Source organism: Excalfactoria chinensis, chromosome 4 (assembly GCF_039878825.1).
Source record: "Excalfactoria chinensis isolate bCotChi1 chromosome 4, bCotChi1.hap2, whole genome shotgun sequence".
Lineage (NCBI taxonomy): Eukaryota > Metazoa > Chordata > Aves > Galliformes > Phasianidae > Excalfactoria > Excalfactoria chinensis.
The window spans coordinates 33,392,994-33,412,148 of NC_092828.1; the positions used below are offsets into that span (position 1 = coordinate 33,392,994).

Below are 19,155 nucleotides of genomic sequence, written 5' to 3' on the forward strand. Positions count from 1 at the left end.
TGCTGACAATACTGATAAGAGCCTTAGGGTTCACACAGAAGCCATTAACACACTACTTGAGCTGCATTTTCCTGGCTGAAAACAGCCAATGTTTTGTATGGCAGAAATATAATGCACTGTACAGAAAGATCCAGCCCAACATCAACAGAAACATCTCTACTGAAAGCATCTATGAAAACACTTGACTCCTCCAAGAGCCTGCTGTTGCTGGACTCCGTCTGCCACCAACTCGGACCTGGCAAAGGTTTATAAGGAGCAGGTAAAGAAGTGCCAACATTTCAAATTGCTACAAACAAAGCAGAAGCTGGTAACATTGGAAACACAATACATAAACCCTGTAACTGTCTGAGATGGCAAAACTTAATAAATGCTGAAATCAACAGACAACCTTCAGACTCCAAGAGATGCTACATGAGGTTTCACTGTGGGAAACACATTACTGCCAAGGGTTGTAAAAAATAATCTGTGACGCAGTAAAGACTCAACAAGGCTATAATAGTGCCAAACAGCATTACCTAAACTCTTAATCTTTTCATAAGGCTGCATCATGGACAGAATATACACCTAGTATGAGCAAGATGGCCGAATGTTCCTGAGCTCATCACAGAGGCTTACTCTTTTTCACCTTAAAAGAATGCAATGTAAAAGGGCCACAAACACCTACTTGCAAAAGTAAGAACCAACAAAATGTTACCTTCCTTCTAGCTCAATATATGGGCTCAAATTCTCCTTTTCCTACTAAAATGAATTCCATACTGCAATAGCAGCAACAATCAGGTTAAGAAGAAAGATGACAGAAATCTCGCAAACTGTAAAGCAACTTCGAGGAAGTATGTAGCTGACACATGAAAGCCTCTGTATGTTTAGTAACGTATATACTTCCTGCGTGGGTCTGGTGAAAGTACAGGGAACAGTTGAGACTTTCAGAAATAATGCTAAATTTAGTGCTGTTGTATCCTCAGCAGTATGCTGTGGTCTTGGAAAAACAAGATTTATTAGGGCCATGATAGTGCTGACTCCGAAGAGCGTGCGCTCAGGCTGGTTAAGAAGGCTACAGACCAAACACTTAAACACTCCAAATACTTTATTTTTCAACCAGGAGCAATTCTACAGGGTGAGAAGCAACACTGAAGTAATTTGCTCCTTTCCCCTGCTCCAAGATTATTTGCTGTGGCAAATTAGCACCATAAAATACTTTTAGGGTCTGGAGGGAATTTATGGAGGTCATTTGGTCCAACCAAATTTTAGTATGAAACATCAAGTATTTTAATTATTAGAAGCAATACGTTTGACTCTTTTCAACATTTGAATGTTTGACAGTGGAAAATTTCAGTTTTTCACTGTCCACCATAAAGACTGCCCATATGGCACCACACTGTGACACGGTGCAACAAATACTTGAGGAAGATAACCTGACAGCACTAAATAATCATACCTTAAAGTATCTTTGTCATGTGGATCTCTGCACAAAATCATAACCTGAATATTCAGAGTGTACAAAAGACACTAAAAACTGTCTGCTGATGTTTGTGACTTTAAGCAAGGCTTGTGGGATCTTCATTGTACTGCTTTCAATATCTTTAATAGCTCCCAGATACTGGAATAAACACTTCTATATTTATGGTTGTAAGCATTAATAACCAAATACATTCTGTTACTTCATACAGACCCTTTAAAGCAGGCACTGAATTGCTTTTTTCCAACAACATGTGGTGTGGGAATGCACTTTTGGTGCCTAACAAGACAACCAGGATTAACTCTGTGCACTTTCTCACATTCCTCCTACTCTACATGTGGGGACCCCACAGACTACACTTGCTGGTGCCATGAGTACAGAGCAACCTTCCTTTCCCATTCCTTGGACACCTATGCCCAAGGTGTCAGATACAGCTCATCTGTGGTTCACAAGCAAATATCTCAAATTCTACACGTCAAGACAGTGAGAAAGGTGTCAAGGTAGAGAGGTCTTACTGAACCAGGTATTCAAACATATAAACAAACAAACAAACAAGCAAACAAAGGTACAGATTTGGTCCTTATACATCCATTTTCTGCCCTAGGTTGAAAATAGTCTTTTGGACATGGCACACTATATGAATGTCTACTTTCATGTTTGTCATCTACTACAATATCTTTGGGAGCATAATTTCACAGAGAAAAGTATTCAGTTATCTCACGTTTGTCTTCTAACTCTAGAACTACGTTCTTTCTTTTTTCCACCCAAATTACATGTTGATAGGTGGTGATAACAGGCTGAATCAACAAGCAGCTGATAGCTGACACAGTTAATTAATGTGTTACATGTGCAGATGAACTAGAATCATGAAACATGTTTTACTGATTTCTTATTATGAGCCAGCAGGTACAATAAAGTTCACTTTTTAAAATTCTTCTATTTTATCACAGGCCATAAAACGTCAAAAGTCATTTCAGCCAAATCTCAATGGTTAAAACATCTTTCATACTGATATTTTAAATTTGTTAACCATTAGTGCTACCTTGATTTCTTTCTGAACTATTCACATTTCAGCCAACCAGTTTACACACTAATGTCTCCAAAGAGATGTTCTGGTTTTTAAGTACAGAAACTAATAAAATGGGTAGTTGTTATAAAAAGACACAGAGAAGAGAAACAAATCCTACATAGGATAACACAGACAGAATGTTTGTTTATCTCATACTATGCATATTAATTTAATAATCTCAGGTTGGTGAAATTACCTCATTCATTCTTAAACACCCATTCTAAAACGAAATAAATTCACCTCATGGTAGAAAACCTGAAAGTGAAAGAATACAAATCAAGGCAAAAACTATAGGGGAAGGAAAGGGAAATCTCAAAGAGTTACAACTAAGGATTAATGAGAAAGCACTACTGACTTTTGGTACAAAAATGAATTAAGGTAATTGCTACAGCACATGAAAAAAATATTTAAGTTCCCCAAACCCCAAAAGGTTGGGGGATAACCTGCTGGAGAGGAGCTCTGCAGAGAGGGACCTGGGTGTCCTGGTAGACGACAGGTTGGCCATGAGCCAGCAGTGTGCCCTTGTAGCCAAAAAGGCCAATGGCATACTGGGGTGCATTAAAAAGAGCGTGTCCAGCAGGTCGAGGGAGGTGATCCTCCCCCTCTACTCTGCCCTGGTGAGGCCTCATCTGGAGTACTGTGTACAGTTCTGGGCTCCCCAGTACAAAAAAGACAGGGATCTCTTGGAAAGAGTCCAGTGGAGGGCCACAAAGATGGTGAAGGGCCTGGAGCATCTCCCCTATGAGGAGAAACTTAGGGAACTGGGTGTGTTTAGCCTTGAGAAAAGAAGACTAAGAGGGGACCTGATCCAGGTCTATTAAATAACTGAGGTGTGGGGAGCAAAGTGGTGAGGCCAGACTTTTTTCAGCAGCATGTGGAGACAGGACAAGGGGAAACGACCAGAAACTGGAGCATAGGAAGTTCCGTACGAATGTGCGCAAGAACACCTTTATGGTGAGGGTGACGGAGCACTGGAACAGGCTGCCCAGGGAGGTGGTGGAGTCTCCTACTCTGGAGACATTCAAGACCTGCCTTGACGCCTACCTGTGTGATGTGGTGTAGGGAGCCTGCTTTGTCAGGGGGGTTGGACTCGATGATCTCTAGAGGTCCCTTCCAACCCCTATAATTCTGTGATTCTGTGAAAATATGAACTAGACTAATCTGTCAAACAGAAAAAGAGAATTCAAAGATAACACAGGTTCCATAAATCCAATGCCTTAGGTCTCACCTGCTCATCTTCTTCGATGTGTGTTAGTATAAAACAAATGTTTACATTTTTGACTGGTCGTATTTGATCACTTATTTTATGTGCTTGTGCATTTATCAGTGAAATATTATTCTAAGGATACGAAATACTTTAAGAACATGCTCAAATTTATGAGGACTGCTTTACTAGATGCATATAAATGAACAAAAATTAGAGGAACACTTGAATTGTACTCAAGAATGATCAAACACTTTGTAAGTTTAAAGAACTATAAAATAATACTGCATTAACACGTTCAGAGACCCTGATAAAACAAATCAAATAGAAAACTGATTAGTACTCAGAAACACAGAAAAGATCAAAATTAGAACTAAGATGCAAACAGTAATGAAAACAACTCCCTGGGTCTGAACTTTGCCACAAGGATAAGTATCACAAAGACCACAGATAGACAGATCTTCCTCTTCTTTGCCTCATAAATCTGAGAAATCAAGCAAAAATATTTCAATGAACATCTGATTTTAATTTTTCAAAATTGTAAGTCCCGCCTAATCTGACAGTACTGGAAATATTATTTGGCTATTATGATGAAGACAACAAAATTCCCTAATCAACTGAAGCCTAAGTTTACTTTGATTATAATTTCTCTTTTCTCTTCCAACTCTGTAACAGCCTCCTCAGAGTGCTGCTGATTGACAGTCGAAGAGGTTGTACATTTATATCCAACTGTGTTATTTAACATCTGCAGTTTGCATACACTGGACAGTGAGAAAAGCTAATCTGTTGCCATTATCTAGTTAATCACACATCTGATAATGCAATGTTTGCCTCATATTCATATATGTAGTGGACCAAAAGTATTAAACGATATGCTTAAAAAATGCATAAGAAATGTTTCCTGAAAGCAATGCAAGGAAAAGTTACCACAACCTGCACTAAACATTGCTATTCCTTTCATGTTATTATTATATATATATATATATGTATATATATATAATCTTTATTGTTCGTATGCAGTTTCCTTTCCTGCTCTTTCCTCCAAATGTTTCTTTTATAGCACATTAGTAATTACAATGATATGAGCAGGCTTGGAGTTTAACTTTCAGCTGAAGGCTACGGGAGCATTTCATTAAATGGATCTAATGTTCTGCAGAAAGGACACAGGAGAGCACTGATGGAGAATGAAACAAGAAAAGGAAGTCCTAACATTCAATTATGTATTCGTTCTCTCTGTGTGCTGCATATACATGGACAATGTCATCCTAAGTGCAAGATGTGTAACAAGAACATGGAAAAAGATACCTCAACATGTTTGGCAGCAGTCCCACAAACTGTCAGGAAAGAAGTCAGCAGGAATAAATGATCACATACCACAAGAGTTATAAAGGCCTAGGGGGAAAAAATCTTAAAAATTTTCAGAGAAAATCAGAATATGGAAAAAAAAAAAAGCAATTTGTGGAAGAAAACTGAATTTTCACACAGCCCACTTTATCTCCAAATGAAAACAGAAATGATTTGCAGTGTGTTGTTTTAAAAACATTTTGCTATCGCTCTCCTTCAGAACACCTTCTGTAGTTAATGTACTTCAAATGAGCCAGAGAAGAATATGAACTGGAAGAGAAGCCATCCAGTTCAACCTTTTCCCCAAGACAAATTCAGCTACACTATGTCATTCCTGACATATTTGTCTTGTCTGTTCTTAATGACTGCCAACAAAGAAACTCAGCAATTTCCTAAAGCAAGCTGTTCAGGGTTTCACAATCATTACCATCTGAAAGTTCTCCCCACTACCTAACAAGAAGTTTTTTCTTACCGAGTAAAGCCCTTTAGCTGTAGTACCATTCACTATTGACACCGATAGCCCATGATCCTCTTCCTCTTTGCATTAAAGCCTTGATCTTAAATCAGTGAAGACTTATCCCGTCCCTTCTGATCTTTCCTCTAAAGTTATCTTCTCGAGATACCTGCTCACTCTCTCAGGGACTCTATTCAATTTCACACAGTGCTCTGCAACAGCAGTGCCTTGGTCTGAACACAAATGCTTCAGCAACAGCACAGAAGGGATGCTTCACATACCCACCGGGCTTCCCTGTTACACAAAGCAGTATGATGCTCATCTTATTTTTGTAACAGCAGAACAGAACTGACTTTATATTCAATGTATGATTTGCTGTATTTCCAACGCTTTTCTAGAGAACTGCTTTCTAAGCAGTTGTTCACCATTATCTGTTTTTGAAGTTGTTACTTTTGCTCCAACAGCTTCTTCCATTTGTCACTACTGAATTTAATTCTGCTTTTCCAGATTTTTCTGATTTGTCAAGATGGCTTTCAGTATTACTGCAGCCTCTTAAATCTTGGTATTTCCTTTTTTGCCACACATTTAATCAGCACATTTAATTTTACTGTCCAGGTTCTTAATGAGATCAATGACCAAAATTACACTCAAGACCAATGACTGACAAATCTCTTTACATCAGAGCAGACACAGTACAAGGCCACCTCTTGACATTCTGGGCAGACATTTTGCAATCCTTCCTACTTTATTAATTACAAATGTAACACTGTGTTACTCACAGCATTTCTTCCTCTAAAACAATAAACCTTTTATGAATGTGCTGATAGCAGAACACCAGTGGAAACCATCAGGGTGCTGGGACCAGGCCAGTGTACTGTGGTCGTGGGCCTGCCCAGCACTCGTCTGCTTTAAAGTCCACCTCTTGCAAGGAGGTCTGAGAATATATGGCCTGGGGTCCTTCCTCTACTTGATAGTTCACCAACGCCCAGCTGGTTCAGGGCTCACACAGGGCACCAAAGAGCACAGATCTCAGGTCTTTGAGATCCTCCAGCTCAGGACACAGAAGACAACAGCTTAGGACACAGAAGACAACTTCTCAGTCACAGATGGTTATACTGGATCCTGCTCAGAGCAACGAAACAGCTGAGAAGATCACTCCCAGTGCACCCAGGAGGCAGAAGAAGAGATGTATCAAGAGTCTGAACCCTCAGACTAAAGTATTTCTGTTTGCTTGCAAGTCAGCCGTGCTGCTTTCAGTTAAAAATATTTTAAACTTTCTTCTATTCTATTTGTCAAAATAACTCTTAGTTTGCTGAGATACTGTCATTTTTAATGGTGAATGACATACAGCTACACAGTCACACCTGGATGAGAATGCATACTAACAAGTAATATATACATATGTGTATGTATGTATTATTTATACAGTTATCAAACTCATATAAAATTATTACAGTCTATTTCTGTCTCCTCTGGATGAGCAAGTTCTCTGTATCACATTTTTTCCCAGGGGAAAAGGGATTTATTTCCTCAGACCTTCAACATTTCTCAGCATCTTCCATCTCCACATTCCATCCATCATGCAGAGCCCAATCCTGAGATTAGCGTAGTGCTTCCATGATTCATAAGTATTCATCGTAAAAGGCAGTTCAGATTCTTTAGTGATCTGTAACCCTGGCTGTGTACCAGTTTCTACAGACACAGATCCCCATACTCTTGTGTACGTCAGAAGCATTCCTGCGACCCAAAAGGCTTCCAGAGCACGTAACAGTCCTAGTTGCTGCTACCTACTGCTGGTGACTGTGTGTGATAATGTAAGAACCTATCTAAATAAGCAATACCACATCTAACCACACCACAGCAGATTAATGATGTACATTCTATCTCACCTCAGACAACTCTTACAGGTGAACAAAAAACTTCACACGTAATCTTAGATTTTCTTTGTGTGCCCAGGCTGAGCACCCTTCTGTGTTCTTGCACCTTTTTCCTACCACCTGATTATAACCTGGCTACAATCCTTACTTTTTGTGTTCTTTGATGTAAATCCCAATAAAATAATGTGTTTAGAAATTTTTCATTTCTTTCAAAAGACGAGGATGAGTTAAAAAGTAGCCTAATAGTTTAGCAGTCTCCTGTATCTCATTTAGTGATCCTACAATAGTCTTCATCCCAGCACTAGTTTAAAGCTAGGCATCCCAAGCTATTCTGCTGGAATTATTTTCCTTATTAAGGCATGTCTATTACTTTTAAGGAAGAAGCTAAAAAGAATACTTTGTCATGCAACAGAACTAATCTGGAAGATGACTTACATTCAAACCTGCCTACAGACTTTCTACAATTTATCAGCTGTTCAATACTTCTTGAGCATATGCAGCCCACTGCCCTGCTGAAACCAGTGCACAGCAATAGCAGGAAGTCTTCAGAGAGCACTTGCTGTCAAATTCTCAAGCCAGCTGCAGGAGCCCAGGCAGGAACTATGGCAATCCCAGGATAGCTCAAGGAGGAGCAAACTCTCAGCCAGGTCACTTGTGCAGCTGCAGAGCAAGGGCTGCACTGCTTCCCAAGAGTCGCCTCACTCCCCTCCCTGTTGTGGCCCCAGCACAGCCTGCCGGGACAGCACATCACACGTGGCAGCCAGCCCACTGGCTCACACATTTCTTCCCTACTCCCAACACTCAGCTCAGCTGCAGCCCCCTCCCTGTGCCTTTAAATACAGCATGAAATAAAAGCTGTGGAACCCAGCCTCACTTTTAGCCTATGGGAATTTGACAGGTAACAGTGGTAGAGAGCAAGAATTTAAAGGAGGCCAAAGAGTCAAGCGCTGGACATGAGAACTTAAACAGAGGCAATGGTGAAAACGACAGCCTTACCAGCTGCAGTACTGTGGGCAGCATGAAAAAAGAAACGAGAAAGTATTAACCTTACTTCTTTAACCTTCTCCCCCACAGTCATTCACTAGCATAGGAGAGCTACCAAAAAAGGGTCTCTTTACTAGTGTAAGCCTTAGAGGGACTGCCTGGAGACCTACAAAGAATTTGGAGCATTCCAAGTCTCTTTGCCTGAAGTCTAACTTCCACTTGGCAACCTGAGCCAGGGCTCCCTAATGACTCTGGTTTACACAAGTCCCTCTGTTTTTCACAGATCAATCAGGTAGCGTTTGGAATGCGCTACGCACACTGTGTGCATTGGGAGGCACGGAGCATCCAGGTGGGCCTTCAGTGAACAAACAGCCTTGAATTAACACATTCTGGAATTCAAGAAATAACAGAACTTCTCCTGGATTAAATGCTTCTGAGTCCTGGCATTTTAATTAAGGTACCTCTGCATTCAGAGTAGTTATCACCAGCATTTATCTTGAGCCATAAGAGGCTGCATCCCTATGGATCTGCCTTGTTAATAGTTTACCCAAACCTATTAATCTGTCACCATTTCCTCCCTTATTTCTCAGTCGTGCAATCTTTTCTCTCTGCTGCTTTTATTCCCAAAGTAGAAAAACATCAAAAAAAAAATGTTCTATGGGTTTCAGAACAGCAGACTGAGAAAACAAAGATGAAGTATAAGCAAATGTATTTTTTCCTATAGAGGGTTCCAAAACCAAAGCAGGCAGATTGTCAGAATTATTTCCGCTTGACAAGCTGATGAACAAAGTGGGTTCCTTAGAACATGCCTACTGACTGTTACCACGTATTTACACAGTAAACGCTCTGCAATGGAGGATCAACATAATTAAAGTGAGGTATTGCTACTCCTTCCTTTATTTTTATTCTACTTAGCATAACGACAACCTTTGCAGCCTCCAAGAGCCAACACAGTACCTGGCTCCCCAAGAACCCAGTTCTCCCATTCCTTTGACCGCTGACTGAGTCATTTTGCAGCATAACATTCCCTCTGTAAAGCACCGGTTCCCAAACCACGGTCCTCAGAAAGCTGGCTGGCTACATGCTGCTGGCGCTGGTCCTCACTTCCAACTGCTGCATGGCTTTAAAGACAACCAGGATGCATTATAAGCTTTCCAGGTACTAATTTCCCATGTTAGATGCTACTTCAGTTGCTGCAGCGCAACTGCGTTCTTGTGAACAAGCAAGTAGGTGTTTCAAAACAACTCTAGGGTTGTCCACATATGGAGGGGCAGAGGATAAACCATGGGAAGCCTTGCTCTAGATATCGTGTCTGTCCTCCGTGCAAATCTCACTTATCCAGCAAGTCTGGAAACAGAGCGAGACCGGGAATTATCTCCAGCTCTACCATATGGAGATGCAAGACACCAGGCCAGTTGCTTTCTTTAAACATGTGTTTCTTTTACCAGCAGTATTAACATCACTTTGTTCCTGTTTATATTTAAAGAAATGAGAAAATAAACGAAGTAACTTTTTCCCTCTCGTTCCATTTTTTGTTCTTTCAAGAGTTCCCCGTTCCTGTCAGAGCGAGTTAAGCTAAACAGAAACAAGGCATTCTTGTTCCAGAGTAAATGTGTCCACATTTGGAGTTCTTTGGGAACTATTCCTACAGCTCAAATTCCTGTTGCTGTCAGCCCCTCTCCTTAAATCTTAGTAACTTTCTCATGTAAAAAGCCCTGAGGTTGGGTTGTTTGCTTAACAGAACACAGTGACACACACAAACTACCAAAGGCAGCAAGTTACACAACACCCACCCGCACCATCACCCCTATTTCAGGGGCTTCAGAGAAAAGTCTCCAAATGTTTGCAAAGTGGTGGCTGCATTATGATAAGAGGGATTCCATAGCCCAGAGGATCCTAAGAGTTTTGAGCCCTTGCATTCATCCACACATGAGGCACTGTGGAACCATCCCATATATCCAATGCAACCCCCAGAGGGAACTTGCTTTAAGGTGAGATTCAGAGTGACCCAAAGCCAATGTGTAGGCTGCAGTGTGTGTGAGGAAACCTCACACCTCCACCTCCCTCGCACGCAGCCCTCCTCAAAGTCACGCCAAAACTGGACAGCAAATCCTGAGCTGATCACTTTGCAGTACCAGCAACATTACTTGACAACTAGCACATATGTTAGCAATGCAGTAAATGTACATGTATCACAACACTCTGCTAGGGCAGCTCACAGTGCTGAATTCTTATTGGCTCTCAGAACGCGACTTTTATCTCGCTTATTTCACACATATAAGGAAGTCCACTTTGCTCGAGGTTTTTAAGTGAATCAGAAAAGCACCCTTCTGCCTACAAGGTAAGGCAGGGGGTACCTGACTGGGATCGACCCAAGAGACCCGGGTTCTTTTCAGTAGGAATGGCATTTAAGCCTGAGAGTTGAAGAATGAAGCAGTAAACTTACTTTCCAGTGATAAATTGGCTTCTGGATGGTGTGCACATAGGCTGAACATAATAGTTCTCCAGTTTAACCCCTTCAGCGGCTAGCTTGTCCAGAGTGGGCGTCCTGATCTCCGAGCCGTGGTACCCTACGTCTCTGAAGCCCTGATCGTCAGCCAGAATGAAGACGATGTGCGGCTGCGAGCTGAGGGCGCCGACCCCCCGCTCCTCTCCCAGCGCCGCCGGCGCCTCTCCGGGGCCGCGTCCGAGGCTGTCCCAGGACAGGTAGCCGTAGGTGAGGAGGCTGAGCACCGAGAGGCCGGCCAGCACCCCCACCGCCAGCATTTTCCCCTTGCGGAGCCGCTGAGGCCAGCTACACCCACCGCGGGCCATTCACCTTGGCTGGAGCGAGAGCGAGAAAAATAACAAAAAAAAAAAAAAAAGAAAAAAGAAAAACATACACACACACAAAAAAAAAAAGCCACCCGAGACCAAACCCAGCAGCCTGCGAGGCGGGGGCAGGAGCCGTCAGGGGCCGCGCCGGGCGGGGGAGCGGAGAGGAGCCGCGCTCATCGCGGCCACCACCAACTTCGACAACTCCAGCTGCTGCCGCGGGAAAGGCGGCTTGGGCCGCCCTGCCCGGCGCTGGTGCCGGTGCTGGAGCCGGGGCCGGTGCCGGCCGGGTGGGCAGGGCCGCGCCGGGGGTCACAGCACCCTCGGCCCGCCTCCGGCCCCGCGCCGGGGCGCCGCTGCCGGCCCGTCCCGGGGCCGGTGCCCATGGTGGGGCGAGACGGGGCGCCCCGGCGCAGCGCCGCCGCCAGCGGGCCGGGCCGGGCCGGGCCGGGCCGCGCCGCTTCCCCCGCGCCCCTCCGCGCGCAGCCGGCCGCGAGGCGCCCTCCGCCCGCCCCCTCCGGCGCTGCCGGGCCGCTCCCTCCCTGCCTCCCTCCCCTGCCCGCCTCTCCCCTCCCCGCCGCGGGCAGGGGGACCCCGTCCTCGAGCCCCCGCCCCGGTCCCTCCCAAGCTCCCCGCAGCTACTTGTGGCTCTCTCATTTCCAGTCCCACCGGACTCTCCGCACCTCACCTCCTGTCCGGGCCCCCCGCCCCAAGGGTCCCGCGGTGCTGGGCAGCCCCCAGCCGGCACCAGCCGAGCGGTGCGAAGCCCCCGGGGCGGCTCAGCGCGGCTCCCGCTGCTGCCATCGTCCCCAGCCTGGCTGCGAAGGGCAGCCCGGGCCGCCGGCGGGTCCCGCTTCTCCCTCCCAGAGCTATCGATAGTTGTAAGCATTTCTGAAATCACCGCAAACATCTGGAAGGTATGAGTGTACCGGATTTGTTTTCAGCCGCAAAGTAGACCCCAATCCCAAACCCTCCAATTCTGGTTAAGACTGTGGCGAATGCAAGGAATGCTCCTTCTCAAAGTTCTATCATTTCTTAAACTTTTGGGTTGAAGCATGAATGTGCTGCACTTGCAAAATACAACTTCCCCCTAGTCCTGAAAGACACTGAAGCAAGCAGAAACTTACATTCATGCGTGATTACACTAAAATGAAGTGAATATGCAGGTCTGACCTGTCTAACATGAGTCATCCCGTCAGGACCAACTTTTTCAAACTAGTTTTTCTAATGCATTAACTCTTAACCAGCCACCTAGATGAAGGCATGTAGCTGCTGTGTTTCAGAAGCCCTGGCTCAGCCCCACTAACCCCACACTGGTTGGTTTTCCTCTCCGATTAATGTTTCCATCTCATTTTTACAAGCTGACTAGCACTGAAGGTTTGGTTTGCCCTTGCCACTCTGCTCCCCACAGCCCTGAGCACCGTTTCCTCATGTTTTCTGCAGAGCACAGGAATATTTTTGGACCTTGGAATATTTGGCTCTGCATGATGAAGTCAGCTGGAATAGCTTCTCTAATGGAAAAAATATCTAATATCAGCTTTACCATATCGTAAGAGGCAGCACAACAACAGAATTAACAGTTCCTCTATTAGATGTTGAATGTTGGCACATGTCCTTCACTTACCTTGAACAACACTGTTCAGCACAAGTGTCTGGATTTTGCTTGCCTGGGTATCTACACAAATGTCATTCGGCTCATAACAGCACTCGGTGTTCTTGTTCTGGAGAGAAAAAACAAAATTATGCTGTCACAGCAGAACCTCAATTTTTGTGGATTCAAATTGACGTTGTGCAATCTAACATGAACGGAAATGTCCCCACTAAATTTTCACTGAGAAAGAGTTATTTAGAAGTAACCATCGCTCTGTACTTGACAGCACTGCAGCAGGGAGAACACGGAAACGAAAGTGAATTTGGTGATGTCAATATGCTACGTAAGGGCTTGTCCACACTGGAAAGTGATATCAATAAAATGTATATCTGTAGTGCAGAACCTACCAAGTTTAACTCCCAAGGTAGAATGCCTTCTTTTGAAATCAGAGTAACTTTACAGCATGTTAACTCAAGCTCTTGTCAAAACCAAACCAAACCAAACCAAACCAAACCAAACCAAACCAAACCAAGGGCCTCCAAACCTTACACTGAAGAAACTCTGAAACCTTCACATACTGAAATGCCATTCTCTTTAAAAGCATTCTCTATTCAGATTTGGTTTTTTTACTCCTGCTTCATCCCCACATGTAAGACACCAAAACTGGATTTGTAATGCAATTTTGCCTCAGCTCACCTACTGCTGAGTGGCAAACAAGATACACTGTCCTCTTGATGGAAGCATCATGGATGCAGATATACACTAGAACATCAGGGGACCGCTCCCGAGCAGGTAAGTGTCAGCAAGCAGAACTAGAGAACCAAATAGAAGAGTCTAGAATTCAGCTTCTTGCAGGTGGAGAAAAAGATGTATCATTACACAGATGCATCAGAGCTTATCTCCCTAGAGATCATGGGTATGAGCAGACAGCAGGAGAGCACAGCCTTTGATTTTCTAGCCGTGCCTTATGGCTGTGCCTGTTAGCCATACCAAACCCTGTTAGTCATCACCTCAGTGCAGCTGAAGATATTTGAGGACAACCTCATCAGACATCCCAGAGCTTGGCCTTCTTTCTCTATAGGACTGACAAAACATCCCCCTTTCTCTTCCTTCCCCTTGGAGGATAACGTGCTACCTATGACACTGCACTTCACAAAATATTGGTACCACTCAGGAGCTGCAAGCACAGCTTACGCAGCCCAGTCAGGATGCTCAGTGAAAAGCAGAGCTGTGAGAGCTGGAGGAAGCGTTCCCTTAGGGAAAAAATACAGAACCTTCACAGATATTTAAACTTGAGTGTAGTGAATACATTAATCCAAATATACAGTAGTTAAAATCGAATTTGTTATACCATTAGGAAATGATATATTTTTAGCACTTGTTATGTAGTCTCTGTGAGTATTGAGACCATAAAATTAAGTCAATTAAGGATGCGCTGGGGGGATGACTTTAGTTGAAGGCTCATCTGCAGTTATCTTCAGTCAAGGTAGGGGCTGCTAGACATGCCCTTTTCTCCTCCTTTCAGATCAGGCTGTCATCTAACCTTTTGGAGACAGACATTTGACACACAAGTATAAGCCCAAGAAGATATCAGCTTTATAAAGTTAAATGCAGCTGAGAAATTAAAGGAGACCATTCCTTCAAAGTCAATCATGACACAGAGCAGAGTTTACACTAGCAGAGACAGCAAAGAATTAGAGTGAGGGCTGTGCAGCAGGGCCAGGAGACTGTGACTCAGAGGGACGGCTGTGAGCCATGGCTCCCCTCTTTTCCCTCTGTGCTACAGAGCTCCTAATTGCAGCACTAGGTTGGATCAGACAACAGGGAGCAAGGCAACAGAACGTTTTTGGGGAAATTAACAAACAGAAATCTATATTCAAATGAGATCCGTTATGAAGGGCTACAAAGATGGGGAAGGGTCTGGAGGGCAAGATGTATGAGGAGCGCTGAGGCCCAGAGCAGAGGAGCTAAGCAGAGGCCTCATAGCAGCTCATAGGGAACAGAGGGTCAGGCTGAGCTCCTTGGGAAAAACAGACCCAAGTGATTGTAACGTTATCCTGTGATATATATATACTATATATACTATAACTGCATTTTCAACACATCAGTTTTAGAAGGGTGAGTCTTCCTAGGTGGAGACTGTGTTTCTTTTTACCTTCCAGTCAAGGCTGTCAGTAACAAGAAAGCTTTCAGTTCAAGATGTGCATTCCACTGCTCTTCCTGGTTGTGCCTGAGGCCAGAAAACTTTGTGTTTAAAGAACAGCTTTCTGAACTGTTATTTTTAGCTTGCTAACTACAAACGTAGTAAGAGCAAAGCAGACTAGCCTACACGCACAGCCAATATTCTTTCTATTTGCCAGAGCAGGAAACGTAACTATGCATTTCCTTTTACCCTGTTATTGTTTGATATATATAAACATTTTTTTAAAATTATTTATTTTTATTTTTTGTACAGCTGTCCTCAGCATACCTGCCTAAGAATAAAGGAGAAAAGCAGGACTTCAGTGCTCACTGCTGTGCTGAGCCAGGCGCTCATCACTAGAAACGGCGTATTATAAACACGAATAAAAACTTGGTGAGTCATGGGACTTAGATCATCCCCTTTGCCTTCATTGGTGGAACCTGGTAATTAATTCACAGATGTGCTACTTGAGAATTATCAGATTCCACCCATGGCTTACTCCCTGGTTTGTGATGACATAACCAGAACTTTGCTGCTAACTTATTCTATATTTAACACAGATTTTCCCCAATTCCCTGCTGTATTTCATAGGCAAAGGTCCAGGTTCTGATCTCAGCTGCCTGCAGTGATGTAAATGACTCAATTGATCCCATTAAAGTCACTCTGAAAATTTAGGACTTGACCTTAGATATACTTCTCCTAACGGTTCCTGTAATGACTGAAACAACAGAACTTCAGTGCTGGTAGTTGCCTTCCTGGAGGACCCTCCTCTTTCCCAGGTATGTAGGGCTCATTACCTCAAATGAAACAGAACCAAACTCTTTAAATTCATACAGTTCCACTGAAACAACTGCTTCTGGAAACCACAACCGGATGATATGTTGCCTAGTGTATTTCCTTAGGAAAAGGGGATATTTTAGTAGTAGCCAGGAAAAATCCCTGCTGAAAAGTATCACACAGTTCTTAAAGACATTAAAGAGAATACAGTGCTTCTTGGCTGCATCATGGCACAGTAGATATGTTGATTTACCATGTTACTTATGAAGCCCAATCCTTATTGCTGTTATGGATTTACACCATCCTTTTGCAGCAAGAACTTCTTGGTTGCAAAAGCAAAATTGAATTTTGCTTTGCCAAGGATAAGGACAAAATATTTTGTGCAGGCAGTGGAACTGTTAGATCACAGGGTCTTTTTTATATAGAAGTTCACCTGCTACGTTTAAAATTTGTCTTGATATCTGAGCAATTAAAAAGGCCTGAACGAGAACTGGCACAAGGCAACGTAAATATAGAAATTTTAAATACAACGGGGCTTTTCAGAATAACTGAAGTTTTACAGTGGAAAAGAAATCCATGTGAAAAAGAAGCTGTTCTAGTTTAGGAGGGATAATGGCATAACCTGCTGCAAGTTTTTTACCAACCGTCTGTCATTCATAAAACTACCTTTCTTTTCCAGATGACAGTAAAGTTGAAAATACAGTTTGGTCAAAAGCTTACAGTTGTACCAAAACATAACTCTACGTAATGCTTTTGGCCTTGTGTGAAATACCTGATTGCAAAGTTATGGGTGCACAGCTGCAAAAAAGCTGTCCCTTTCTAACATGAGTTTCAAGGGAGAGAGATGCTTCTGACTTGGAATAGTGAATGGTCTTCAGAATGAAGAATGGTAATGAAGTGCTTGTAAGGTTCAGGATGTTTTAAATAGTTGTTAAATACTAGAAATAGCATTTGGATGACTCATTACTTTCCAAAATACAAGCTTCAGGTCAAATAAAATTTTCAGGTTCCATCGTTCAACCAGCTGTGCCTGACTAAAAGGGAAGTTACAACATAATTAAAACAAATATGTTTACATATAAGTGCTTCCTATAATTATTGTCCTGTAGTCACCTGGAGGGCGATTAGAAAAATCTATTAAAGACTTGTCTATCACCATCTTCATTCTCTATCTTTCTAGTCTAGAGATACTCTTCTGTTCTTTTGGTTTAATCTTTTCATATGCGTATAATGACAAATATTCCAGCACAACCTATATCTCCTTTGATATTTATAGTTTTGCCCTGCCTCAAAGTGTTTTAGTGGCTGCTGGCCTGTAAGGGACCTGGAAGATGTTTAGGCTATGAAACTGTTGAAACTCCTGTCAATAAGAAGATACTGACTTCTGAGCCTCTGCAGATTTCCCCAACTGTGATAAACCTCTGTTGACTGCAATTTCTGATGTTTCAAGCACACGCTATTGCACTGTTTACTTCTGTTGTTCTTTTATATCAGGCTGACTGCTGCATGTTGAACCAACTGGATCATTTTGTTTGCACAGTGCTAGGATAACCTTCTGACTTTTGTTTCTTAGAACACTCTTCTTTTCTTTTCCAGCTTCATCTACGCGGTCTTTGATACACCCATGGGACAGGAGACAGAGTTTACTGTGGTGAGCCTGGAATTATGTGCTTGCTGATTGACATGCCAGTGTGCAAGTATCGCTTGTCCCACCAGCTGCTGCTGTGGGAATGGCTCTACCCACTTTCTTTCCTGTACCTGACCGCCCATAAGAGCTAGCAGAACTTCAGACATTCTTTTCTTCTTTCACACTGAGCTCAAATTTACAAACCAGTCAAAAAAAAAAAAAAAAAAAAGCTACAGGAGAGACATCCACAAATGGAATGATAATGGAAGAAAGGAACACAATGTGGCTTGTATTGCTGATGCCTGGGGAGGTGCATGATGGCTGGAATGGGATTCAGTCTTTTTTTTTTTAACATAGCTAGAGAAGGAAAAAGTGGAAACCATATTTGACAGATACTGCTTAGTTTAGTCAGTATGCAGAATAACAGGATAGCTTAGTTGAATTCTAATATTCAAGTAAAGCTGATACACTTGTAAGTAGGAAACTCTTAGACTCTGTTACAGACAATATATCGGAAAAGTAGAGCAAAAGATGCTTGCTTGAGTTTTATTTGTCTTATGCCTTCTCCATTCTCACTATCCCCTATTACACCCAAAAGAACTAATAAAGATCTGATTGAACACAATAGCTCTGTATCACACAAAAGCCCCAGCGCAAGACAAACTGTCCAGCACTGACATCTTGTTCAGTGGAAAACTAAACAACTGTACGTGAACTGAAACGTAAGCTGTTAGAAAACGATTTCAGTGTCACTGAAGTGTAGATGCTACAAACACAGTCAACCAAAAAAGCCAGGTATGACTGGGGAGATTTGGGAACTGCAAATAAACACTTCATGGGAAGGCTGCTGTTTGCCTGACAGAAACTGCAGAATGCAGCTTTATACCAAGAGAAGGGCAGTCTCTGCAAAATGCCACAAGGACGGTAACATGCAATAAGTTGTCAGAAATATGTCAAAGATGGTAGTCATTCACAAAGGTGGCTATGTTCTAGTATATGGCAGAGCTGGAACTAGTGGCCTATCAAGGTCTGATAACAACAGTTAATAACAGATAACAACAGTGTAGATGAACTTCGATGATCCCTGTGGGTCCCTTCCAACTCAAGGTATTGGATGACTTTGTGAAGATGTCTTGGGTGATCCTAAAGGTGTGTATAACAGCATAAGGAACTCGAGAAATTGTTATTAAATATATGTGTGCTTGAAAGTCTGTACTCATTTAGGTTTTGGTTTCTGTGTGTATTTCTGTCCTGGCAGTATGGAAATAATGTTGAAAATTACATTTTAAAGACTCAGTTGGAACTATTTGAGTTGTGCTGGGCCTCATTTTTTTACTGTATAGACTGTAACAAGAAAACAAACAAAAAATCACAGTAGTTTGCTGGATTCATGTTGAGCTCCTTCATTATAGGATAAGGCTAAAAAATGCTTTATCTTACAAAGAAAAAAATATTAAGCAGAGAAAAGCATAAGCTGTTGCCTATGTTTACATTCACTTTGTGCTAACAGAATATACTGCCAACCAGTAATACCTGGATGGAATGTGAACTATGCCATTTCCAAAAGCTTAAGGCAATAACTCTTCTTTTACTTTAGACTTGTACTCACATAAGCATAGGTCTCACAGCTTCACACCAGTCTGAAGTATTTTGCCTTCCAGTTTCATAATACTGACAATACAGTGGCTATTATGGTTAGTTGGTGTTTTACTTTACTTAATCATTTGTTATGAATAATGGTGCATGTGCCTTTTTTGATGTAGGCATATTTTCCAC

The 19,155-nt window shown here is 42.6% G+C and overlaps 1 protein-coding gene across 2 annotated transcripts in view; it reads right to left on the reverse strand.

Annotated features, from left to right (window-relative positions):
* Positions 1–11,304, reverse strand: part of ARSJ (arylsulfatase family member J) — a 39,112-nt gene extending 27,808 nt beyond the window's left edge. For both annotated transcript variants that reach the window (XR_011903433.1, XM_072335523.1), the window contains exon 1: positions 10,835–11,304. Coding sequence is in view for 1 of the 2 variants with exons in the window: in XM_072335523.1 (XP_072191624.1) it covers positions 10,835–11,202 (368 nt within the window). In the remaining variant the exon portion in view is untranslated. The remainder of the gene's footprint in view (positions 1–10,834) is intronic.
* Between the last annotated feature and the right edge of the window lie 7,851 nt (positions 11,305–19,155).